Source organism: Salvia splendens, chromosome 4 (assembly GCF_004379255.2).
Source record: "Salvia splendens isolate huo1 chromosome 4, SspV2, whole genome shotgun sequence".
NCBI classification, from domain to species: Eukaryota; Viridiplantae; Streptophyta; class Magnoliopsida; order Lamiales; family Lamiaceae; genus Salvia; species Salvia splendens.
The window spans coordinates 30,983,542-31,011,337 of NC_056035.1; the positions used below are offsets into that span (position 1 = coordinate 30,983,542).

General features: G+C 39.5%; 2 protein-coding genes across 2 annotated transcripts; both read right to left on the reverse strand.

Annotated features, from left to right (window-relative positions):
- Positions 1 to 3,510: 3,510 nt before the first annotated feature.
- Positions 3,511 to 6,140, reverse strand: LOC121801421 (protein DETOXIFICATION 16-like). Its single transcript, XM_042200903.1, has 7 exons — positions 5,800 to 6,140; positions 5,115 to 5,659; positions 4,889 to 5,032; positions 4,469 to 4,707; positions 4,199 to 4,317; positions 4,028 to 4,114; positions 3,511 to 3,935 (listed from the first exon to the last, which is right to left on the reverse strand). Exons 1-7 carry the CDS (start codon positions 6,067 to 6,069, stop codon positions 3,882 to 3,884), a joined length of 1,458 nt encoding a protein of 485 aa, XP_042056837.1. The 5' UTR covers positions 6,070 to 6,140; the 3' UTR covers positions 3,511 to 3,881.
- A 9,666-nt stretch (positions 6,141 to 15,806) lies between these two features.
- LOC121800961 (pathogenesis-related protein PR-1-like) lies at positions 15,807 to 16,322 on the reverse strand. Its single transcript, XM_042200447.1, has one exon. The coding sequence runs from the start codon at positions 16,320 to 16,322 to the stop codon at positions 15,807 to 15,809; it is 516 nt and encodes a 171-aa protein (XP_042056381.1).
- Positions 16,323 to 27,796: the final 11,474 nt, after the last annotated feature.

The window sequence follows — 27,796 nt, forward strand, 5'->3', positions numbered from 1 at the left end:
CGCAACGACATTTATGTGCGGGAGAATTCACACATGGATCTTAATATTTTGCTTTTACATGATAAGTTAGGCATTTCTTATATTCATTAGTTCTTTTCTCACTTTGTCTACCAAAAAAATGACACATTTTTATTTTTAAAGATTATACTCAAACGACACATTTCTAAAAAGTAATGTCACTATTTTATTTCTCATCATTTTAACACACTAACAAAGTTCCATCAAAGTACACATTTCCAAAAATTGAAACATTACTATCACTATCCCTTTGATCTTGTGATTCTTCTTCCCTTCCCATAGTTTCATAATCATAATTAAGAAAATGTAAAAACAGACTGTACTCTATTAACATCGAGACTCATAATGTTTTCTCAAAGTAGAAAATGATAATGAAGAAATATAAAATAAAGAAGGGCCGGGTCCATTGAAATGTATTATTAAAGCATTTGATAGTGCATTGAGTCACTTAGGCCGTTCAAATTTTAAAGTAATATTTTTCAAGTCGCAAGATTTATCGTATTTCAATATTACTTAATTTGTAATGGGTTTTAAAATAATCAATATCACGTTCATCAACATCATAAAAATCATTTTCTATCATATGCTTTAAGATATTTTTAACCCGTCTTAATGATTAGGCGATTAATTAAATACCTGAACTAATATGAACCGTCGAATATTTATATGTCATCTTGTCAGCTGCCGCACTACCATGTTCGAGGTATATATAAATCAAATCATAATAATGCCGATATGACTAAAAATGTGATGATGTATTTCATTAATGATATATGGTGTAAACAGTATTTGGGCGGAAAATAATTTTAATCCCTCATTAGATTTTTATTCAGGAATTGCTCTGTCCTAAAAAAATATGCACTTTGGTTCAGCATGAGTTTTAATATAAAATTAGTACGTATTAAAAAGGGATGTAAAGAGAAAAAGTAATTAAAGTATTGTTAGTGGAGAATGAGTCTCATCTCATTAGAGAGAAAGAGTTTTAAAAATAAAAAAAATGTATATTCTTGTGGGACAGATTAAAAAGAAAAGAGCGCATATTCTTATGGGACGGATGGAGTATATGCTAATAGATGTTGAAGTAACTTTTATCATAATATAGGTAAATTTATCAACATATAGTTAGTAAAAAATGTTAAAAATTATTCGTCCACTTACACTTGACCATGAGATATACTCCCTCTGTCTCACTTTAAGTGAAACATTTCTATTCTGGCACGAGATTTTATATAGTGCTATTTTATGAGTTAAGTGGAGTTCTTCAAGTAAGAGAGAGGGATAAAGTAGAGAGTGATATTTCTATTTTTAGAAATGTATTATTTAAGTGCGACATCCCAAAAAGGAATGATTCACTTAGAATGGGATCGAGGGAGTATGAATTTCTGTCCATATTTATCCTTTGTAGGTGGTGGGTGTTCTTTAACTATATCTTCTTTTCCTTCGACATTATTTTCTACCTCAACATTCGGTGACAATTCAGCTTAGAAAAACTGCAATAATAATACATTTTAGCAGAGAGCCAATTGGACATGAGGTTGTGCATCCTGCAAATCTTCCTCACGGCGTTTCTATTAACCTCAATTTCTAATGATAATGAAACATTAAGCATATCAAACAAATCTTAGACCAATACTCTAAATAAATAACATAAAGTGCAACAAAAATAAAATAAAATAAAATAAAACATGATTACAAAATAAGTAATGTTTCATAATGTATTTATCTGCATTGGACTTCAAATCTTGATTTACTAAACCAATAAAATATTAGTATCATCTTATTTGTTTGACCTTTGACAATTTTAGTTTTTTTTGTTAAGTGTCTAATATGGCTCGCTCTACGGCATCCCCAATCTCACCCACAACCTCGTTTGTGGGAAAAGAGAAATAGATAATCTCTCCTTCCCACTTTAGTTGTCTCAGTTAGTTGTGTGCAGAATTTAAAAAATACTACAAAGGAAAGTTGGCTGAATAAATTATATAAGGGCTAAGTGAGTATCATATATTTTTAATTAATATCATATTCATTATTAATTTAAATATTTTAAAATATAAAAAATTTATATAAATAATTTTATAATTCAAATTTATAATAAAAATTATTAGATATTTATATAATTGAAGTACAACATGATAAAATTTAGGATATTCAAATTTAATTTGGGTGTGAAGAGTTCAAGATACATAGAAGTATATAAAAAATGTCAATATAGTGGTACATTAAATAAAGAAATAATTATTAAACATAAATAATAAATTAAAAGTTAAAATAACTAATGAATAATCAATAGTACTATGTTGACCTGGCTCTTGACCCTTTTGTTTATGGGCTATTGAATCACCTCAACCGTGGGAGTCACAACTTTTTATTCTATCTTCTAATTAATTTTAATTTGAGTGAACTACACCAATAATCCCTGATTTTGTCGAAAAATACCCCAATGGCCCCTAAAAATTTTTTATAGCCTTTTTGTGATCTCTAGAAATTACATTTTTGGTACCTGTCAGTCTTTTATACCCCTCAACATTTGAAAAATCTCCTAAATGCCATGGAGGGCATTTTAGGTATTTAGAAATTACAGTTTTGATACCTCTTCAATCATGCAATTTTTTTGTGCATACACAAAAGCACCTTTTGAATTAATTCACTTAATTTTTTTAAATAATTACTTGAATAACGTATAAATTAAACTTTATAATGAAAAATTACTATAGTTTACTTTAATATTTTTAGTAAAAAATGTTACTTGCAAGAGTTCGCTTTAATTTACATTAGATATAATTCACTTAAATTTTAATTATTTTACTTAAATAATATTTTTCTCTATACTATATTTTAATTAACGTAATTAAAATATTTATTTTTCACTTAAGTATAGGGAGTAACATTTAAATATTTAAGTAATATTTTTAAAATAAAAAATATTATAGTTTACTATAATATTTTTTTCTTCTCAAATTTAAAAATTTAAGTTGAATTTTCTATAGTTCACATTACTATTTTTATTAAAAAATATTACTATTAGATTTAATTTTTTTTCGCAAATATACAGATTGATTGAGTTGTATAATAAATACATTAATATTTAATTATAAAAATAAATAAAGCATAATTTAAACATTTGGTTTCTTATTTAAAATTTTGCAATCATAAAGCATCAAATATTATTTAAGTGAAGGTTTCATTGAGTTTTTAAAAGAAAATGATATAAAAAAAATTTAGGGACCATTAATACTTTTTCGACAAGTTCAGGGACTATTAGTGTAGTTCAGTCTTTTAATTTTAACTTATTTGTCATTTGCCTTGAGCCTTTATTTAACCTCATTCTGTCCACTCAATAATTTTATTACGTACTAACTGTGATTATTATATATTCTACTTTTAAAAAACAATCTATTTTTATGATTATGAATCAAAATAGTATATTCTTGTACTAATGATTTAGCCTAGAGCTCCAATAATATAGTATGCAAATGAAATATTGGAATTGAGTTTTGTTTTCAATATTCCTTTTTAATAACACGAATTCCCATCGCAGTACATAATTGTGTAACAATATTGAAACTTAGAATGTTTCTTGGAGTGCCAAACAATGTCAACCAGATTACTAAAACATAGTACTAGTAATTATGTACAATCTTCCAGTGCTATAAATAAAACCCACAAAATAATTCAAAACCATGTATACACAAACACAAAGATAAACATAAAACAAAAATGCATTTGTAATGCCAAAATTCAGAGCTAGGTGACATCTCTTGATGTGTAATTTGGTCCAACACCAGAAGTTGTATAGAAGCTGGAATCCTTAGCTTTTCTCACACAGATTGAAGACCTTCCTTCATCGCATAATCTTTTCACCCTTACGCCACAACTGGGATTGTCGAGTCGAAAACTCTAACACAAGCCTTCCTTGCCTACAACACCGAACCCCATGCATATGTCCGACTTCAATGAATTCAATTCCAAATTAATAGCCGTTCACAAACATTAGTGTATATACCCTTACCTCTGCCTCCCAATCAGTTCGGAGGGCTATGATCGACAGGAAAAACGTCTGCGCGAAAACTGCAGCTATGATCCCAGTCCATAGTCCCTAAGAAAAAAATTTCAAAAATTAACAAAGTTGTGACAAAATAATTTAAAGGAAAGATTATAGTATATTGTAGGCATATGGTACCTTTCCTCCGAGATGTAGCACGAATGCTAGCACGACTCCGAGGGGGATGCCGATGAAATAGAACGACGCTAGGTTCACGACGGCCCCAATCTTCTGCCAACCACATCCTCTTGCAATGCCTGATACCATCATTTTTTTAATGAGTTGTAAGATTATTAATTTGGTGGAATAATTATATGTTTTGTATTTTTCCACATTAATATATATCCTTCCAAATTTGTTTTTGTCCATTCTAAAAGTCCAAGTTCCGCCGTAAACAGTTCAACGTACCACTGAGGACAGAGAGAACTCCTTCGGCCATGTTGGCGATGGCGATAAGTATCATCATATCAGAAACATAGGAAACCACATCGACCTCACTGCTAAAGCAGTACCCCCAAACATTCCGCCCCAAGATTATGACCACCACCGCCACCAGGCTCTCGGCCGCCACCATCAGCGTCGCCATGCGCACTGCTAGGCGAGCTGATTTAGGCCTCCCCGCACCCAATTCGTTTGCCACGCGCACACTGAGAAATTAATTATCAACTGTTATATACTAAAAAAGGTGTCACACTGATACAGACCAAACAGGAGAACTCAGTCCAAAAGATTAGTATGTTAATTTAGTCTGTATATCCCACAGTAGTTGTTTTCACAACCGATGTGGGACATTGAGTCAGTAACACACACAATCTGTTTAATTATCACCTTATTGCACTGCCAAGTCCAAGGGGTATCATGTAAATCATTCCGTTCGTGTTCAGGCTGATGGAGAGAACCGACGTTTCCAACGTTGGATTAGGCAGAAGACCAGAGACAATAACCATGATCTCATAAGACCAGATCTCCAAGCTGCAAACATAACCAAAAAATATATATATAAGAAAATTCATCGATACACACCTGAACTCACATTAGTATGATATTGACTGACCAAACCATAATAGCGGAAGGAATGGCAAGCCAGATGAACTTGGAGACATTCTGCAGAGCCTCTTTGGAGAAACCCTTCCATGTGTCCCTGCAAGCAGGGGACATGGTGATGTAGAGGATCAAGAAGAGGTCATTCGTCCAATACGAGACGCCGTTAGCAAGGGCGGCCCCCTTGCTACCGAGCCCCATCTTGTTGATCAAGAGCCAGCATATGGGGACGTGGCAGAGCGTGGTGATGCCGGATGTGAGCATCATGGGGACCACATTGTTCTGCGTCTGCAGGAATCGGAACTGGCACTGCAGAAGCGCGAAGGGGAAGATGGACGGGATCATGTAACGGGCGTAGGCCCCGGCCTCCGCAGCAATGGCTGGGTCCTGCCCCAGCACCCTCAGGATGTCGCCCGCCGTAGCCCAGATGCACGCCAACGGCACGCTCACCACCAGCAACACCAACATGGCGCGCTGCATGTGGATTCCTAGCATGTGGTACTGCTTCGCCCCGTAAGACTGGCCACAATACGTGTCCAGCGCGCACGCCATCCCAACCTTCATAACATTTGAGGTTAGCTTACAAATCCATCCCACATCAGATCAGTTAGCATAACAATATTAAACTAATGTACAGTCGACAATCCCAACAAGCACTCATATGCAGACTATATTGTACTATATGTATGTGGGCATACCAGGAGGCTGAAGCCAGTGACGGAGGCGAAGGAGGTGGCCATGGAAGCGCCGGAGAGGGCCAGCTCGCTGACGTGGCCAACGAACATGACAGAAATCGTTTGTATGAGTGACAACAAGACATTCACGAACATCATCGGGCCAGCAAGGAAGAGTTGAAGCTTAGCTTCTGCAACGATTTCATCCCTTGTGAATTTTGCTTCGGATTCGGGATCATATTCTTTCACAACTAATGGCGTTACAAGATCGCATTTTTCGACCAAAGACGCCATTTTTTTCTCTTCTTTTCTTTCCTATACTAATGTTTGTTGACACTCTTTAGTGTAGTGGGCATGCAATTAAATCAAGATCCCACTTTTTATACTAAAAGCATAGCACTAGGCTCCTATTTTTGGTGTGAATTATTTAAATAAATATCAACTCTTAATTATATTATGATTGATTGATTTCACTCGGTGCCACCAATAGTTGTTTAACGACGTGTTGTATACTCATATGCTATATCTCATTTTCTTCAAAACGATGATTATATTTTGATCGAAGATGATTAAAATTTCTTACTGATCAAATGATATCATCATTACCGTTAATGACCTTTTTACTGGTAAATTATTGGCTGTAATTATTTTTACCGTATGAAAAGTATGTATCATGTTCGATCTGTTATAGAAAACTTTCTTGCTAATCTAAATTTTCTATTTTGAGCCACTTTGTATCACAATAATAATAAGCTTGTGAAGATAGTGATCTCCACTTTTTAGTTGAATCCGCATAATCCCGGTCACATTTTTTTATCCCCATGTTTGTAATTTACATGGATATAAAAATACAATAATTAGTTGACCTCAATAATCAATACACTGAACATATACACCATGCTATACTCGTATTATTTTTCTATTTTTTTTGTAATTACCAGGGCTCTAATGGCGGGCCCGGTGACTATTTTCTGCGTTGATTTGTAGGCACCTCGATGGGTGGGAAGGATTTAAGGCTGTGATACGAACCTATATTATATTTATTTAGTTTAGATATTATAGGGATTTAGTAAATCTTTTCCATATCTTAGTTTTCTTATTCAATAAGTTAGGGTAGTATTCTAGTATTATAAATAGGAGAGCTTGTTATCATATTTAATCATCCATCAATAAATATATTATTTTGGCCAAATGCCTCGAGTTATGCTTTGAATCCATAATTCCCTACGCTACCTGCTGCCCGACGGAAGGTCTCCGCGCACAGCCGGAACGTATATCTGATCTGTAGCCGTTGCCCGACGGGTTGGAACCCGCGCACAGCCGCCCAGATCTTTATCTCCGCCGACCCTCACGGGCGCCGGATTATCTTTATCTTGTTATTGTCCGTTTTATCGGATCGTTAGGGATTAAGTCCTTAACAACTGGTGCTTTCATCGTGATCTCACCCTCCCACCATCTCGAACCGAAGCTACACCGCTGCCCGACGGAAAACATTCCGCGACAGTAACTGCTTTGGTTGTCGAGTCCCGCCTGTCCGCCGAGCTCTAGCCGCCGGACAACTCTACTTCTGCAACGCCCGACGTGAAGGATTCCCGCGTGCCGCGTCGAAGTCAGACGATCATCACCACCATTTCTACCACAACCACGATTCAGTCCGTCGACATGTCATACGACTACGCCGGCTATTGCCATCGTAAATACAATTTCCCTCAACCCGTGCAGCCGTTTTACCCCTGCCACACCCGACAGCCCACTTGCTGGGACCCACCATGCACCCGTCGGAGACAGCCCACTTGCTGGGACCCACCATGCACCCGTCGGACCACTGCATATCAACATTCTTCATCCTACGAGCTAGATATGTACTCGCCATCACCGCCCAAGCGCCGACCTACCTGTTGGGACACACCTGTCTATCGAGAGACACCAAGGCAACGCCCCTTCAACGAGGTCTCGGTGTATGATCAGCCGCCACCCAAGTACAGGCAGGAACCCGTTTCCAGTAAACTAGATCGCGTTTTGGACATATTGGACAAATTCGAGGCTTGGAGCGACGATACAGATCACCGCTTCGAGAATCTTGAGGAGTATCCGAGGCGACACCAACATCTTCATAATGGCCGCGCCGAGCAGCCTACATACCGGTCACCGCGGTCCGACCGATTTCTGAGTCACGGCACAGCTCCGTTGACTGTCGTTGCCCCGCCACGGTCCGGCGTCACGCATCGGCCACAACAGTCCAGCAAGTTTATTGATTCGGGGAAGCAGTGTGGTCTACCCAATACTCCCAATCTCATGGTTCAATCACTCACTCCTGTCCAACAAGCGGCCTTAGACGATTACAATGAGAAATTACGTATTTATAGGTTAGAGCAAGCCGCTTTGCTCGCCAGTTTGAACGGGTCGTTTGAGAAGAACATTCAAGATGAGAATTTAGCCGAAGAGAAAACTGATAATACTCCCACGATAGTATTCGGTGTTGAGGTTCCCAATGACATTACCGATGTTCACAATGATGGCGCTCCTCCTGATGTTCCAAACAACGAGTCCCCTGGAGAGTTCATCAAGAACAAAGGGATTGTCAAGAACGACAATGAGCCACCACAAGTGCTCGTTGGGGTATATGATGAGAAGATTGGTGAAAAGGAGGAGACATTGCTAGAAGATAAAGAGGATGATGGTTCTATTGGTGAAGTGGAGAAGATAATCGCCTCACTCAATGTTGTTCAAGTGTCATCCAAAAATGTCGTTGGAAATTGTTGGGGCAAGAAAGGAGATAGTGCTTATACCGATTTGCCCGTAATTGCTTGTGTCAATGTGGATTTGAATGTCGGTGATGATCCAAATATGAATCATCGATCAACATCGTTCGACAAAGATGCAAGGTTGATTCCTCCGGGAAATGACACGCCGTGTTTGAGCATTCATGGAGGTGTGGCAAAACTTTTCATTTCAGCGTTGAATTGTCGTGACAACAATGTGGCGGGGGTGTCCACCATATCTTATACCCAACACGGTTCTCTATTGGTGATTTTGGGTGGAAATGATGAAGGGAGACGCCCAACTATTCGGTGGGCATTTGATCCAGGAGGAGATAAATCGCCAAAGCTGCTTCTTTCAACTCTTCGTAGCTTCGTGGTTCCCACCTTGAGGACAAGGTGGATTTTAACCGTGGGGGAGTTGATACGAACCTATATTATATTTATTTAGTTTAGATATTATAGGGATTTAGTAAATCTTTTCCATATCTTAGTTTTCTTATTCAATAAGTTAGGGTAGTATTCTAGTATTATAAATAGGAGAGCTTGTTATCATATTTAATCATCCATCAATAAATATATTATTTTGGCCAAATGCCTCGAGTTATGCTTTGAATCCATAATTCCCTACGCTACCTGCTGCCCGACGGAAGGTCTCCGCGCACAGCCGGAACGTATATCTGATCTGTAGCCGTTGCCCGACGGGTTGGAACCCGCGCACAGCCGCCCAGATCTTTATCTCCGCCGACCCTCACGGGCGCCGGATTATCTTTATCTTGTTATTGTCCGTTTTATCGGATCGTTAGGGATTAAGTCCTTAACAGGCTGCTTCATACCCGAAGACAGGGATCGACGATCTCCTGACCATTTGATTAAGGATGGACGAGTCTCATACCACTCAACCACACCCCTTCAGTTAAAGCTACTTATTTTTCAGTATAAAATCGTTTTCATGCTTTTTTGGTGTCTTTTTCACATGTTGGTGTTGAATTTCATAACAGAGCAATGGATTCTTTGAGTGTTATAATTATCAAGAAAGAAAGAAGTCGCACAAGTGCTTTCATATATAGTGACTCCAAAACTATTCGATCTTTGATGCAATTTAAATGTCCAAATAACAATTCATGGGGGTAGTATTAATGCATAATTAGATATCAAATCTCATTCATTAACTTAAAAAATAGAAGAATGAGATTAAGTTTAGAAACTTTTTTAATTTAAAAACATAGAATATTTTGGTTTATTCCAAAGGTGTTAAAGGCGGGTAACATATTTGATATTTCAGCAAGTGATATCACAAATACAAACAATTTAGTCAATATGGTCTCCCAAAAATTAGTGACCACTAATTAAATAATTCACACATACTTTCCCAGAGTTAGTGTATGCTGAATTGGCAATATTTAAAGGAAGCCATTTACAAAAAAATCAGATTCTTTAGTTAAAATATTAACCAACTACTATACTCCTTTAATTGTAGTGATCTGATTCTTGAAAGATCTCTGCTGGCATACTTTTTTCACAACCTAGCATTAAGCTTTTCATTAATCTCAAAATTAAGGAAAAAGATTATGTTTGTATTAACTATATGCATTTCCACATGCTCTCAACAACATTAAAATATACGGTCCAGATCCATGCTTCTCTGTATATAGTCAGGAATATGCTGCACTCGTGGGCTTTGTCAAGTACTGGCCTGCATCTCTGCTATCACTAATTTGTAATTAAATATTCACTTCATACATTTTTTTTATTAAGTTACAACCAAAACATTGAAATGAAATAATATAATCGCATTCATTAATGCAGACACTTTAGCACAGCTCAAAAAATAAAAATAAAAAACAAAAATAAAAAAAAACAACTTTTTCATACTATTTATGTAAGAGTTACTACAAAATCAACACTAAAATTATGACGAGAAAATAGAGTTTATTATCGCAATGGGCCTTTTTTTTAAAGAATATAGACTTGTAGTATTAATTAAGAAATATTTTTAAATACAACACAATGCTAAACAAATACATTTGTATTGATAAATACAAAAGTATTTCCACGTTGAACTTTATTTTCGATTTTGGGCTTCAGACTTGTATTGATAATTTTAGTGTAACAACGAAATGTGAGGAAGAGGAAAGTAGGGTTGGATTCTGGGCTTCAGACTTACTAATAAACAAATATGACCCAATTTTCAATTTTGGTTATATGAGAAATGGGCCTCAATTTAAAAATTAATGAGAATAATGGGATGGGCATTTGGTAACGTAAATTGCTGACGATCGAAATTTTAATAAAATAATTAATAATGCCAAAGTACCAATTGTTAATACTACCGTTAATTATTTATTATGGTAACCAAAAAAAAAAGAGCAGAAAAATCTCATTGTTTAGATAATTGATTAATGAAATTGGTTTCATTTTCGATTATACAAATAGCAAGTCCAAAGTATTATGTTTGTGATGGGTCATTCACTAGTGTAAATAGTTCTTTAAATCATGAACAATCCAAAATAGCAAAATTAATAGTTCTGTAAATTGTAGGTAATTCAAAATAATAAAATGGTTTTTTAACGGTGGACAAATGAAGTGCTACTATTTATATGGTTTAATTGACAAGTACTTGGGTTCTTTAAATGGAATTTGCATATTGATATTAGTACCTGGGCTGGTTTGCATATTGTACAACGCATGCTTATGTTTATATTCTTTTACTATTTCATTAGTTTGTCTTCATTGTCCAGACTTGATTGTTTGTTATTGAACAGGTTTTATTTATAAATAGGCTGATCAAATATTCGTTTCTAGTAGGTATCTTTCAACTAACCAAAACATGCAATTCTTTGATTCATATTAAAATTTCTCAATATTGATGTTTGTATTATACTCTCTTCGTCCCGGTCTCAGTTTGACTCAACGCGGGTTTTAAGAAATTTTTAGATTTTGTGAAATGTATGCCTCATTTTTATGTATTGATTTTATAATAAAATGTGTGTATAATAATTAAGAAGAATGGTGAGGTTCACTTACTTAGTATAGAAAAAAAGGTAAATAAGAATTTAAATCAGGGATATGGCAAAATGAGATATTTTTTCACAAACGGAGAGAGTACCAAATATATTTATACAAATAATTAATTGACTATTCATGATAAGGATCCATGTATTTTAGATCCAGATGGATAACCCAAGATAATTCCCAAAATGATTGATCTCAAAATTCACAAAAATACAAAAGATGGGTTAGATCTAGCCACAAAAAGTGAATTCTGAATTAAATGAATGAGAGATTAGAAAGGGGTAGAATTGTATGTGATGAATAGTTAGATCTAGGACCTTAAGACCTCAATAAAAAAAATGGAAGCAACCTTAGGCAATTTTCACTAAATCCAATTATCCTATGGTCGACTATTCAATGGATACACCCACCGGTGATGCATACCTCTACTTGATTCAATTAAAGAAAGAAAACAAGCAATCTACAAATTAGAAATTGGAAAAAAATCTCACAAATGAGATGCTCACAACGAAGTCTTTTACAATTCTAAGTTATCAAAGTCTTCCTTTTAATGTCTCACAAGTGAGTACATATAAAAGGGTTGAAAACCCAAGAAAAACCTTAAAAATAAAGAAAATCGTCAAAACAGTGCAAAACGCCTGACCAAGTGTTTACCCCATCTCATTTTGCCCACTTGGGAAAAAATTCTGCCTCGTCTCGCCAAAATCGGGCAAAATGCCAGACCGGGCGTTTTCATGGCTCATATCGCCCGGCCGCGTGTTCTCTCTGGAGTTACTCGCTCTTCAATGCACCAGTTTTGTAAAATGGCTATAACTCTTTCCACCGGACTCCGATTGAGGAGCGCAAGGTACTCACGCGAAGCTCTTTCGAAGACGAAGACATGAGTGTTCTTTGAAGAGAGTTTAGACGACATCTCAGTAGGCTTATGATACGAACCTCTATTATTATTATTTAGTTTAGATATTATAGGGATTTAGCATATCTTTTTCTATATCTTTTTTTCTTGTTCATTAAGTCAGTAGCATTATAAATAGGATAGACTGTTATCTTTTTTATTCATTCAATCAATATATGAAATTATCATTCTTTTGGCTCAATTGAGTAGTAAACAAGAAACATCTCCTAAGGTTGCCGACGAGGCTGATCTCGCGCTCAACCGCCCCTTTTTTGCCGTCCAAGTCACGACCCAACGTTTGGCGCTCGACAACGACGACATCTTGTTTCTTGATTTTGTGTGGAAATCGACGTTAAGGAGGACGGTCCTTAACAACTGGTGCTTTCATTGAGAGCTGACCCTCCCACCATCTCGAACTGAAGCTACACCGCTACCCGATTGAAAACATTCCGCGCACAGCAACTGCTTTGGTTGTCGAGTCCCGCCTGTCCGCCGAGCTCTAGCCGCAGGACAACACTACTTCTGCAACGCCGACGGGAAGGATTCTCGCGTGCCGCGTCGAAGTCAGACGATCATCATCCACCACAACCACGCCTAAGTCCGTCAACATGTCATACGACTACGCCGGCTATCGCCGTCGTCAATACGACTTCCCTCAGGCCACACAGCCATTCCGTCCCTACCAGCCGGCCCAACCTCGCCGTGTAACTAGTTGGGACCCTCCGAGCAGCCGGGTGGAAGTAATTCATCCGCCCTCGTGGCCTGATCCAAAATCACCCTACGTCTCACACCACTTGGATCCACCTGATCGTCGCCCACTGCCGAGATACCAGCCCATCGGGTACCGCGATTGCGCGCAAGACGCCTGGCCCCGACACCGCGGTGGCGACGTCGAGAGGGGTGGCCACCTATCTGATCGCGGAGATCGTCAGACCCAATTAGGGTTTGATCGCTACCCGCCAACCGCAACGCAGCGGCACCGCCCAACGTTGGGGGACCCACCGGCTCAACAGCAGGACCGCGGCTACCCGACTGTTGACCGGCCCCGACGCTCGGAGACGTGTTGGGACCGACCTCGCCCTCAGGAGGAGGTGAGAGCGCGAGTCTAGCCCACCTCCCACCAGCCCCGCTACTCCACTGAAAAGCCAACGCGGGACCTGTACAGTCAGCCTGCGCGTGTGACCAGTCAAACTCCAGAGCAGCCACGCCTGCCGCTAATACGGGTCTCCCAAGCGGAGAAGCCAGAACGGTCCAGGTGGGGTCTCTGCTGGCACTGTCCCGAGAAATGGGTGAGGGGACATGTGTGTAAACAACGCATTCTATGTTATGCGGATGATGGGGAGGAGTTTGAGGAGAACATTCAAGATGAGAATTTAGCCGAAGAGAAAACTGATAATACTCCCACGATAGTATTCGGTGATGATGTTCCCAATGACGTTACCGATGTTCACAATGATGGCGCTCCTCTTGATGTTCCAAACAACGAGTCCCCTGGAGAGTTCGTCAAGAACAAAGGGCTTGTCAAGAACGACAATGAGTCACCACAAGTGCTCGTTGAGGTATATGATGAGAAGATTTGTGAAAAGGAGGAGACATTGCTAGAAGATAAAGAGGAGGATGGTTCTATTGGTGAAGTGAAGGTCATAGTATCATTTAATGCTGCTCGAGAGTCACCCCATGATGTTCAAAATTGTTGGGGTAAGGAAGGAGGTGGTGATTACACTGTTTTCCACGAAAGTGCTTGTGTCTATAAGGATTTGAATGTTGGTGATGTTACAAGTCTGAATCAACGATCAACATCGCTCGATGCCGATCCAAGGTTGATTCCTCTGCGAAATAACACGCCGTGTTTGAGCATTCATGACCGTGTGGCAGAACTTTCCATTTTAGCGTTGAATTTGGACGACCACATTAGTCTACCTTTGTTGATTTTTTATGGAGGTGAAGAAGGGAGACGTTCAGCTGTTCGGTGTGTGTTTGATCCAGGAGGAGTTGCCTCGCCGAAGCTTCTGCTTTCAACTCTCCTTTTTGCTTCGTGGTTCCCACCTTGAGGACAAGGTGGATTTTAACCGTGGGGGAGTTGATACGAACCTCTATTATTATTATTTAGTTTAGATATTATAGGGATTTAGCATATCTTTTTCTATATCTTTGTTTTCTTGTTCATTAAGTCAGTAGCATTATAAATAGGATAGACTGTTATCTTTTTTATTCATTCAATCAATATATGAAATTATCATTCTTTTGGCTCAATTGAGTAGCAAACAAGAAACATCTCCTAAGGTTGCCGACGAGGCTGATCTCGCGCTCAACCGCCCCTTTTTTGCCGTCCAAGTCATGACCCAACGTTGGGCGCTCGACAACGACGACATCTCGTTTCTTGATTTTGTGTGGAAATCGACGTTAAGGAGGACGGTCCTTAACAACTTATTACTTAATGAATCCAGCTGTAGCTGAAACTATTGATGCACAATTTCCATGGTCGGATTAATTCATATAAAATTTGTCGTCATTTTTATTCACTAGGCGAGACGATTGTGAACCACGGTGAGGGTACCAATTTGAATAAGATCTTAATCCACCTGGTAATGAAAAGTCGTTTTGAAAAAAAAAGGAAGGGCAATGAGAATTGGACTTCTCGAACTGATGTATTATTTATTAGCACTAAAATATAATTGCAAGTGGACAATACAATAATTAATTGTCAGTAGCATATCAATAAAAACTAATGAATAGACTCTAAGTACTACATAAATCTCAAAACCAAATAATTAAGATTGATTTTATAACTAAATAATAGAAATAAAAAAAGAAAATAAAAAAGCAAACTGAAAACTGAATTCAGATCAATTAAAGAAGGGAATTCAAAAATAATTTCTTCAGTTAATTTACTTTAAGCTTGTAGGGCTTTAACTAATATGATGGATTGTTGGAAATGTGAAGTTTTTTGTTTTGCATATGGCCAAAGCATTTAGCATGTCAGCTACAAATGCATTTGGTTTTAGTTGATGTAACCACCAGTAATTGCCGAATCTTTTTTCAAGTCCTCCTTTTTGAGTCTTTAAATATGTGTGAAATTTTGAAGAAAGATACCCACCATATCGTACTTCTATAATTCTGTCTCTGTCAAATTTGACAAACATTTGCACGTCTATAACGAGTTTGAGGTTCTTCTACATCTAAGAAACAATTATAAGAGTTTGAGGTGCTATAAAGAAACAATCACTTTATATAGACACATCCGTTTCCGTGCACACACGTGCTTTATTTATACAGATTTTAACGAAAAGGAGTGATTCAAATCCCTTACAAAAAAATTAAAAATACAATAAATTTGATAAATAATATAGTAATTGACAAAATCAATACGGCTTCTCTCCGAGGTAATTCCCCGGCGGATCATAGTTGCATATCATGAAAACGCCGCGGCCGCCGTAGCACACCACCCTGGCGCAGCCGATCCGCCTCGTGCCGCGCCACACAATCTGGGTGTAATGGCCGCATTCCTGGCCGTACGCGCACGTGTTGGACCAGTAGTTGTAACCCCCCTTCTCCGACACCCACGCCGCCGCGGCCTGCGCGGCCGTCCACCCGCTGCCGCTCCCCCAGAAGATGTTCTCCCCGTAGGGCCCGTTCGAGTGCCGCAGCTCGCAGTCCACGCGCCGCTTCGCCGCGTACCCGGCCGCGTACTGCGCGATCCTCGCGTCCCACACCAGCTTCGGGAGGCGCAGCGCCGAGCGCGCGGCGTTCTGCACGCCCAGGAACTGCTGCGCCTCGCTCTGCCGCGGCGCGACGGCCCCGGCCGCGGACGCGCGCGGAGAGAGGAAGCAGATCAGGGCTAGGATGAATGCATAGTAGTGCATTTGGAAATGTAGCATCGCATTGAAATTATAATTTCTAAGTGTGTTGCATTGTCTTACAATATTTATAAGAAATGGAGCATTAAGTTGTTGAATTAAGAAGATTAAAGTGTCAAATATGGGGTGGCACCCATGTTCGATAATGATTGGCACATCTGTTAGAGGTCAAATATTCAGCAGAGGGGAACTATTTATTTTTTTATGATATTAGTATGTATTATTCGCTAACTATTTTGTATATACATTAAGCTATCTAGATGAAACATCGGTATATATATATTATACGCGCTAGAAGTCAAATTTGCATATTTTAGTGATTATTCCCTCGGATAAACTGAAAATAATCTTAATTGTAGACAATATCAATTCGTGAAATGAGATGGTAAGCACCAATGATAATTATAGTCTTATAATCGCAATTGTATGTAATATTCTAAATTGTTGATTTGACGAAAAAGAATTTTGAATTTGATGAAATTATAGTCTTATATCAAAATTGAGATCAAATTATAGACATTAGATTGGGATGATTAACTGCCTAGATTGCGTCATGTGCCAGATTTATACTTTTTTCAGGTCCTCATTAATGGTTCTATTTTGTTATTTTTGTCTAGTCTATTAATTATATAAGAGTCCACTGTAAGGCGGACACACCAATAGTCCCGCTCCAGTTTTTATCCACAGCTCCAAAAATTTGTTTCCGCCATTATTGTGGACACTTCCAATAGCCCCCAATTTTTTAATCAATTTTCATTTTAAAATGTTTTTAGTTTCAATCAGGTATAATTAAAATCATCGCAATGTAAATAATTAGAAAACGAGGTAATTGGGACCGAATATTCGTTGTATTGAAAATTATAAAATTATACAACGAATATTTAAAATAAAATATAAATAAAAACTCCGCCATCGTCTACTCGGTGTCGGAGTCGGCTTCCTCGTCTTCTTCTTCTTCTTCTTCGTCTTCTTCTCCCTCGTTGCTGCCGGCCGCGGTTGCCCCAGGCTAGGTATTTGCTGCAGACGTCCTGCAGTTGTTGCATCAACTGCACATCGAGGTTCTCCCTCAAGACCTCGTGGGGACCAGGAACCATGGGCTGTGCGAATGGGGAGGGCTGCAGGATGCGCGATCCAGACGAGGCCGACGATGGGCGGGAGGCACTTCTAGCCCCTCTAGCCCTGCGGATAGAGGCCTGTTGTCCCGGGGGCCATCTTCGCCTAGTGTGTGTAGCGGCGGGCTCTTCGACTTGCTCGTCGTTATGCTCGAACGAGTGCGAGCCGCTTCCGCTACTGTAGTCCCCGGCAAGGTTGTGTCTTGTACGCTTCGTCCCAGGAGCTCCAGTGACCTCTTGCGCGCAGATGTCCTTGAATTTCGGACAATCCGCGAGAACTAGATACTCCTCCCACATTGTAAACTTCGGCCAGCCCTCCGTGTTGTATTGGCCCATCGACAGGGCCTTCACGTCTGCTTCGCTTCGGCCACTCTTAGCGTGGAGAAGGTTGTTCTGGTATATGCTCGTGAACCGCTTGGTAGCCGGCAGAATCCTAGACCACTTTTTGCGGATCTGTTCAGGGTCGCGCTCTCGGGCGCCGGCAGGTTTGAACTCGTTGTATGCCATCAGGACGCGCCTCCAAAAGCTCCCCTCTGTCTGATCGGTGCCCACTATGGGGTTCGATGTGATGGCATCCCACGCTCTCGCCACGGCAATGGACTCCGCTTTGGTGTAGAGCTTGCCCCATTTGGAGCCCTCGCCACCGCCACTGCCGACGCTGCTGCCCTCGCCACCGCCACCGCCGACGCCGCTGCCCGAGCCACCGCCCCCGGCACTGCTTCGGGTCAGAACGGGCATTTACACCCGTGCTACAGGCGTATCCGGGATGCCGGAACTGAGCAGACCCATCATGGTCTCCAGAACGTCTTGATCTGCTTCGGTGTAAGGAGATTGGCTTGATAGGAAAGGGGACTCCGGACGCGGCTGGTTAAGCGCGTCGAGATTGGGTCTGTAATCTCCTAACGCCGAGAGACTTAGATTCCGCTGAAAAGGTTGGGGCGTTGGAGAAGACCTCCACAACTGAGATGGAGGAAGGTTTGGACACGATGCCCACGACGGGGGAGATTGACTCCAAATCCACGGCTGGGACGGAGACCCTCCATATCCCGAGGGCTGAGAAGGATAGCCGCCATATCCAGACGTCTGAGAAGGATAGCCGCCATATCCCGACGGCTGTGAAGGATTGCCGCCATAGCCCGGTTCCTACGAGTCGGGTGATTCGTCGTCTCCATCGTACCTTTTTAGAGAGTGAAAGTGTAGATAGTGAATGAAGGGAGAGTGTGTGAAAATGGTGAAAAAAATGGGTGGTGGAGGAGTGGTATTTATAGAGTTAATTTATAAAAAAATTAAAAATTCGAGGGGCGTCGGCGCGCCTATAGGCGCGGCGAAAGGCTGACCGGCGCGTCCTCGCTCCGGTTTCCCCGAATGGCCGTCCGCCCCCAGTTTCTCGTCCACCCTGGGGCGGATGTCGCCTACACTATAATCCGCCCCGGGATCGCCCCCGCCGGGGCTATAGGCGCGGCGGTCCCATTGTGGATACCCTAATTTCATTTTTACTGTATTTGGTAAGTGACTTTATATTTTACTACCACATTCCACTCACAATTATTACTATAACTAATATTCCTCCGTCCCATAAAAGATGCCTCATTTCCCTTTTTAGTTTGTCCCATTAAAGATGTCACATTTTCATTTTTAAAAAAAGTTCTTACTCACATTTAAATATGGATTTAACTATTTACATTGATGGGGTTTGTTATATTGTAACTTTTTAAGTTGCTAACTCTGCTAACTCATCAACACAGTGCATTAAATATGTCAACACGGTGACATTAAAATACCAACGCATAATGTTAACAAAGTATATTGAAATATCAACAAAATTATGTGTTGACATTTTAATATCATCGTATTAACATTTTTAATACGCTGCGTTAATGAGTTAGCAGAATTAGTAGTGTTAATGAGTTAGCAGACTTAACAACTTTAAAAAGTTAGCAATTATCACCCCATTGATTTAGTTATATTATAGTTATGAATATGTGTGGGAGGCGAGCCATCTGTTAGCACTATTAAAAACTTATTAGGAAATCTTAATGTAATTTTAAAATCACATATCTTATGACAATCATTATAAGTTTAATATTCTAAATACTTTTTACTCTATTTTCAAATACGAATCTATCAGAAATCATATTAATTCAGGCTCTCAGTTAAGGAATTTTATTTAACCACTTCGAGAAATTAAATTACTCCTCAAAATTGCAGTGCAGAATAAGCACCAATTTTTCAAAATCTTCAAAAAGTCTCATAATCCATCTCCAAAACTACGAATAAAATTACGAATCCATTAATTTCAAATGATTTATCAAAGAATAAATTCTTCTGACCAATTAAAAATGCTGGATCCCGCACGTGGCCATCACGTGCCGCCGTGGATTGAGGGGTTTTGCACCTGAATCGCCAAATAATGCGATGAGAAATCACGAAAAGAGGAGGTCCATCACGTACTGGCAGTTGAAAATCTTCCATCTCGGACCGGCGACGAGCTCCGACCATTTGCATAAATCAAATAGCATGCTTATCACATATGATATCAAACAATGCTCAATATATAAAATTAAATTTTCTAATTAAATGTGGATTTAACTATATACATTAATTATAAATCAATATAAATTATAATATATTAATCCAATCTATAGTAGTACTACTAATGTTATCGGGGACTATAAATTTATGTGAATGAGAAAGGATTAGCTTCTTTAAAATGTGCCAAACATTAAGTTTAAATATGCAAAGCCCAGAAAGGATTAGCTTCTTTAAAACTGGGCCAAACATTAAGTTTAAATATGCAAAGCCCAATTCCAAAATATTATACTCAAGTTGCCCAGCCATTACTTTCTTAATTCTCCGTTGCCCACCAACGTTTCTCTACAGCTGCAGTTCAATATAACAATCAAGCCATCATGGCATACGTAAGGGTCGTTGACTCCGTCAATGCCCAATAAGTAGACTTGATCTATAAATAGGCAGTCACTCCATGCATTATGCATCACACTACACCAAGCATAGCATTGCAAAGCTCTCCCTCTCTCTGCATAGTCTTCCGTCGAAGCTCTGCCCTCGCCACCATCCAGTTCGCCGGAGCTTGTTCTATTTGCGGTGCTGCAACGAATAAGACGAAGTCATTTTATCTTTGGGGATGACACGTCAATCCGAGAACACTACCGGGACGTATCTCGTCTTGCGGAAAGAGGACTCCTAGACTCAGCTTACATCTTTGTGATTTATAGTTTCGATTTTTGTTATTTCAGTTCAGTTTATTGTACTTTTATCTTCGTTCTTCATTTTGGTTGTATTATGTCCGGTTAACGTTTATCTCTGTATCACAGTATCTCTAGAAACCAACAACGCAGAAGAACAAAATTTGAAAAGGTAATTTTTTTATTTTTGATCTCTTTTCCAATTGAGTTTTTACACGAAGTCGAATTTTAATATGTAAATTTTTTTTCCTGAAACAAATCTTCCCAAAAACCATCTCCAATCATATATCAAATCCCATTTTTTTCATATATTTCTTAAAATCTGTGTCGAGCCAAATGTGAACAACATTTGCGGACGGAGGGCGTCCTACATTATGTGTCTCAGTTTTCCATTTTGGTCCGTCCTTTAATTGGCCCACTTCACTTTTACTACTTTGATAATGGACCCACATTCCATTAATTCATTTACATTTAGGACCCACATTTCTTAGAACTCGTGACGAGTCAAATGTATCACACATATTGGGGGATGAAGGGTGTATATATATATATATATATATATATATATATATATATATATATATATTAATAAGAAAATTTTGTATATTTATTTAATTTAATAGTATGGGAGCAATAGGTAATTTAAATAAGTAGTATGTAGGTATAATTGAAAAAATTATAAAAAAAATAGGTAAATATGAAATAAAATATTCTTTGAATTTGAGCTTGGACTATTTTTTGGTGTAACACATGCTAAAAAAAATGAATTTAAATTTGACCGATGTAAATGGTCGAAGATATTTATAATACCAATTTCAATATTATTGTTGGTTCCCAAAAACATTCACCGACTCTAATAATTAAAATAGATGTTTGCTATGCCTAATGGGCCAATAATTGTTTCTTGTTAGGCCCAACTACAGATTCCACCATAACTGTCTCACCCCACCTCACGTCTCTGTCAAAATCATACTTTAACTTACAAATTCAAATTGGAATAAGGATAAGTTTATATGCATCAGTTCATATTTTATTTACTAGATATCACTACTACTGTATTTTGTACTATATATGAGGAGGCAAGACCGCCGCACAAAGGGAAGGCGAATTCAACGGTCATTAACGACTGGCAACTGATTAAATTGTATGGAAATAGAAAAGTCGATATTGTACCTACCTTTATGTATCTTGCAGCAATTGGTCAAAATAAAATTCAATATAAAAAAACAAATGTATGTATGACACTATTTAAATTCATTCATTTTTATTGTGTTGGCTACTTATATTTTGGATGAATTTAGCTCCTGTCACTTGGTCACGGGTCTGAGAGTATCCACAACCGTGCTCTTGCCAGCGGCATGGTTGTGGGCCCGACCCCACTTTTTCTGCCTGCTCTCTGGCAAGAGCACAACACCCACAGTTGTGCTCTTCCGCAAGGACGAGCACAATTAATTTAAAATTCAATTACACAAAAACATTTCCATAATACTAAAATTCATTAAAAAAACCACAATAAATATTACAAATTACAAATAAAATAAAAAAGACATAATTAAAATCCTAAAAATTAAAAATTACATAATTAAAATCCTAAAAATTAAAAATTACATAATTAAAATACTAAAAATTAAAAATTACATAATTAAACTCATAAAAATTAAAAATTACATGATTATTGGCTAATATTACCCGAGGAAGACTACGCATCTGGCGGCACCAACCCCAATTGTTTTTTGAGACCCAATATCATGTCCTCGTGCGTTTGAAGTTGCGTGGGGGTCATAGTTGACCTATCGGCCATATTGAGTTGGGCCAAATGGGCCCACAACGAGTTGTTCGGGGATGGAGGTAGAACATAGGGTGTGGGTTCGGGGGCGGGGGCCGATGGAGTCGCGGAGCGCAGGCGGTCGGCCGTCGCCTTCTTTCTTCCTTGCGGTCGGCGTTGGGAACCGCTTGGTCCGGCGTCGGGGCTACCCAAGTTAGCTCCGGCGAGTTGGCTAGCCACTTCTTCGGAGCCGGAGTCGGATAGGGATACCGACCTTGACCGTTTGGAGGAGCCGCTCGAGGAGGATGTTACGCCTCCCATATACCTCGGGTGGAACCGCGTTTCCTGCCAAACGTTGAGGTACTTGAACGACTTACCGTTCAAGGATTGGTAGGTGCTCAGCGCGGCAGTGATGATGTCGACCTCGCTCCGGCCGCTCCCGGCATTCCGCGACTCCTGGAGGAAATAGCCATTGAACTTGTCAATTTCTTCGTTGGCTCGGCCGATGCAGTTGCGCACCAAACTCTCGTTGCGCTCGATCGTTCCCAGTGGCCGGTTTGCATTGTACCAGCGAGAGACGCGCCACCAAAAGTGATCGCCGGATTGGTTCGTGCCAACCGCCTCATCTTCGGACATTTCGAAGTACGCCTTGAACAATTTATCCATCTCCGCCGGAGTGTACGGTGTTCGGACACCGCTACGAGTAGGAGCCGGTGGAGTTTGGGAGGGGGCGGTCAGCCTAGGCTCCGGTGTCCACCCGTATCGCCCTTCGGAGGCACCTTGGTCGTCTATTGGGTATGGCCGGTAGCCACCCGGAACGGCCGAATCTTGTGTGAGATGAGGGGCCGAATATTCCGTTTCCGGACTAGGAAACGGTTGTGCACCAAACCATTCGGGGTTCCAACCGTGAGAGGGCGGGTTATCATCGCCTTGGCCGGACATTGTTAGGGTATGAGAGAATGAAGATGAAAATGGATATGGGAGAATGAAAATGAGAATGGATATTGGAGAATGAAGATGAGAATTGTGTAGTTTGATGTGAATTTTTGGGTGTGAAAGTGGGAGTATTTATAGATGAAAGTGTGTATTTTTGGGGGAAAAAAATAAAAAATAAATAAATAAAGTGTAAAAAACGGTAATAAACGGTTATAATTTTTTTGGGAAGTGAATTTTTTTTTATTTTTTATCGGTTTTTTAATTAAAAACCGATTTTAAATTAAAAAAAAAAACATTTAAAGGCAACGGCTATGCCGTTGCCCAATCGCCGCGCGACACGTCAGCTGCTCGCTGGCGCGGCGCTGCTCGATGCATCGAGCAGCGCCGTACCAGCGGTGTGAGCGCAGCGGCGGCGAGACACATCCGTTCCAGCGGTGGCGACGGCTGCCACCGTTGCGGATGCTCTGATTTGTATGCATGTGTATTGACCAAATCATTTAGTTAATGATACGAGTATATCTACAAGATATTCTCATATCTCTATTATTTTATATATTATTGATTTAGCATATCATTCCTATTTCTTGATCACTAAGTTAGGTTATTATGGAGTATTATAAATATGAGCATTTGTTATCTTTTGAATCATTCATTGAAGAAATACACTTTATCTTTTTTATTCGTCTTTTACTTTTAGTTATTTACTTTCACTGCAAATTCATCTCGCCAAACCCTAATTGGCCGAGAAATCTAGGCTGCTCGACGGGGAGACCCCGCGAACAAACCTAACCCTTCTAAGGCGACTTTGCGCTGCCGGAACCGATACGAGTATCATCGTATCATCTGGTGCTTTCATTAAGAGCTCATCCTCCGTATTTCCGCCATCATGTCATACACCTACACCGCCTACCACCATCACCAATTCGTCCAACCTCATCCGCGCCCCGAAACAGACCCATATCAGTGGTCATCGCTATACGCTGCCCCAACTACTGAATATGGACAGCCACAACCACCGCCCTTCTCCGACATACCAGATCCATCCTATGGGCTGCCATGGTTTGGCTCTCGAGACGAGCAACCACCATACACTGCAGCGAAGACCACCGCACCGTTGCGATCCACGTTCACTGGTCAGGATCTGTACCGCCATGTACAATGGCAGCCGCCCGACCATGTACAGTGGCCGCCGCCATGCCAGAACCACCCATAACAAATCCACTACTACCAGCCGCCGTTGTTCTCCTTGCCACTGCCACGCCTCTATCCGTCAACATGTACCAGCAACGACAATTCTGGGAGTTGTAATCGCTCGACCAAGGATTGCAATCTGATGTGCCGTCGTTTAGCGCGACAGATCAATTACAACCCGATCCCTACCACCAGGGCTATCAATTCAACCACCACACACAACCGCCGCAACCACGACCCCCTTCCTGTTGGGACCCGCCTTGGTATCACTTGCAGCAAGAGTACAAATCATGTGTTCAAGAATCCCCAACCGGCTGGCCATCGACCTGCTGGGACTTGCCGACGCCCTATCAAACATCAGAGTATCATAGCCGCCAATTTGAGTACCAGCCCGTACTAGTCCAGAATAAGTTTGCTCACGACGCCCTCATCGCCGGTCATTCCAGATGGTATCAACAACCCCAGCATTTGAATCCTAATATTGACGAGCAGACCGTGAATCCTTACTACCAACTAGAAGCGTACCAGCAACGGGCTGTTGACCCGCTGCCTGCGCAGCCGCCCTATACGGGCTTCGATTTGCCGGAACCACCGCCATATTCGGGTTCGGAGCCTCTAGGCATGGCACGTGATTCGGTGATGCCGAATATGGAACCGAACCTACAGTTGGCTACCTTGGTCTCACAGCTTGAGCACTTGACTGCAATTGTCAAGCAATTGACATCTCTGATGGATACAAACAAACGCTGCCTGGGCGATCCACGCGACACGACCTCCACCAGACCCTACAGCCAGTGTCATGTACACGGAGCCGGTATCGTGTCCCCTACCACAGATGACCACCGCCGCCCCAGCTGATCTCCATCACGATCCATCTAGAAGCTCGATGCCTGTTGTCGTTGCTATCCCGCCTCCACCAGCTACAATATCTCTGTCGTGCGACTCCAATTTCGGGTATGACTTGATGGAATTAATTGTCGTTGATAATGATGAAGAGGAAAAAAATGTTAGTCATTCTAGTGTTGATGTTAGTGGACCAATTTATGGTAGTAAAGATGGCATAGATGATCCATGTAATGTTGTTTTTACTTGCCGAGAACCTATACATGTGGTGGAGCATAACAGGTTGGATATTACAATGTTGAGCAACAAGATTGATTCTTTTTTGTTGAAAGAGGACGAAGATGGTTCCATTGAGGATATGAAGAAGGTAATTGCTTGTGTATATGCGGTTTGGCATGTTGGTCATGTTACAAGTATTAATCATCGATCAACTTTCCTCGATGCTGATGCACGGTTGATTCCTCCGTGCAATGACGTGCAATGTTTGGGCATGCATGGATGCGTTGACAAGCTCCCTAGTCACACGCACTATCTTCGGGCGAGGCATAAATCCAGTCAGCTAATGGATGAATTCTCAAATCTCGGCGGTACAAGAAGCATGGGAATAATATTGAAGTTGGCAAGAGTACTTGTATCCCTTCTTACAAATGTTGCTCACCAACGAATTCATGGAGGATGTTCTCATGAGGGGAAGGAGAGAAGTATTTTGTTGATGTTTTGCTTGATGTGCCGGGAAATGAGAGAGTTCGTGGGCGTATGTATACATTTGATCCAGGTGGGGATACCGCGCCAAAGTTTTTGTTCACCACACTCTTCGTTTTGTCGTGGTTTCCACCTTGAGGACAAGGTGAATTTTAACCGTGGGGGAGTTGATACGAGTATATCTACAAGATATTCTCATATCTCTATTATTTTATATATTATTGATTTAGCATATCTTTTCTATTTCTTGATCACTAAGTTAGGTTATTAGGGAGTATTATAAATAGGAGCCTTTGTTATCTTTTGAATCATTCATTGAAGAAATACAATTTATCTTTTTTATTCGTCTTTTACTTTTAGTTATTTACTTTCACTGCAAATTCATCTTGTCAAACCCTAATTGGCCGAGAAATCTAGGTTGCTTGACGGGGAGACCCCGCGAACGAACCTAACCCTTCTCCGACGACTTCGCGCTGTCGGAACCGATACGAGTATCATCGTATCAGTTAATTTCCTATTTTTTCAGTTTAAGGAGTTATTTAATTTTTATTAATTCTTTAAAAAAATAATTTTAAATGATTAAAAAAGACTAAAATAATAGAGAATAACCCTTCTCTTCATTATCTACACTCTTACTTTATTTTCTCTCTATTTTAACTATTTATTACTCCATCTGTCCATAACGAAGCAGTGACGTATCCAAAATTTTTAATTTGGAGGTACGAAATTGTACAACAAATAATTATGATATAAGCAAAATGACATTTAATATAAAAATAGTTTAAATTAGTAAGAAATTTTATTTGAGGTATGAGTTGTATTTAAAATAATACTTATAAAATAATTAAAATAATAGAGTATAATATAAAAAGTAAGATTATTTTTATTTGAAGTATGAGTTTTACTACAAATATTACATAAATGAAAAAATATATTAATTGGGTATAATATAAAAAATCAAAGCAACTAAAATAATCGTAGCATAATATGAAAAATACAAATAATTAAAACATACATCATGATCTAATATCTGTACAAGTAAATAGGAGTGCAATTAATTACATAATTAAAAGAACTAATTACATATCAAAAAGAAAATGTGAGTGTAGAAGTAAAAAAAAATAGAAGAGCAAGTACTTAGATATAGCTTAAAAGGAGTACAAACGATACTAGAAAACAAAAAAATTAGAACATATCTTGAAAAGTTTTCATATTACGCCTCTAGAGAGTCTAACAAGGAACACTATCAGAAATGACCAACGAAATCGCCACTAGACCAAACATAATTTACGCAAATCTACACTGAAAATTATGTTAATATTATGAATTTTGGGGATACAATTGTATCCCTTGTTCCCACCTAAATACGCTACTATCGCTAAGTGAGATATTACTTTTCATCACAAGTTTTAAGAAAATGAAGTTTTATTAGTTAAGTGGAGAGAATAAAGTAAGATAAATGATAAAGTAGAAAGGAAAAAGTAGTGCAAAAAAAAAGACTCGCTTAACTTGGGACATTCTAAAAGAATATGAATCGCTTTATAAGGGATAAAGGGGATATCATTTTGTGAAAATGAGTGTTCAAGAACAAAGGAAGTACAATTTCATGTGTTCGATTGTAGAAACGAAAAATTAGTCCTCTAATTATCTACCGAAGGGCAAAAAGAAGGCATTGATACTTTTTTCTAAAAACCCTCCACATCTTTATGTCGTTGGTATTCTCAAAAGTTTAGAAGCCTT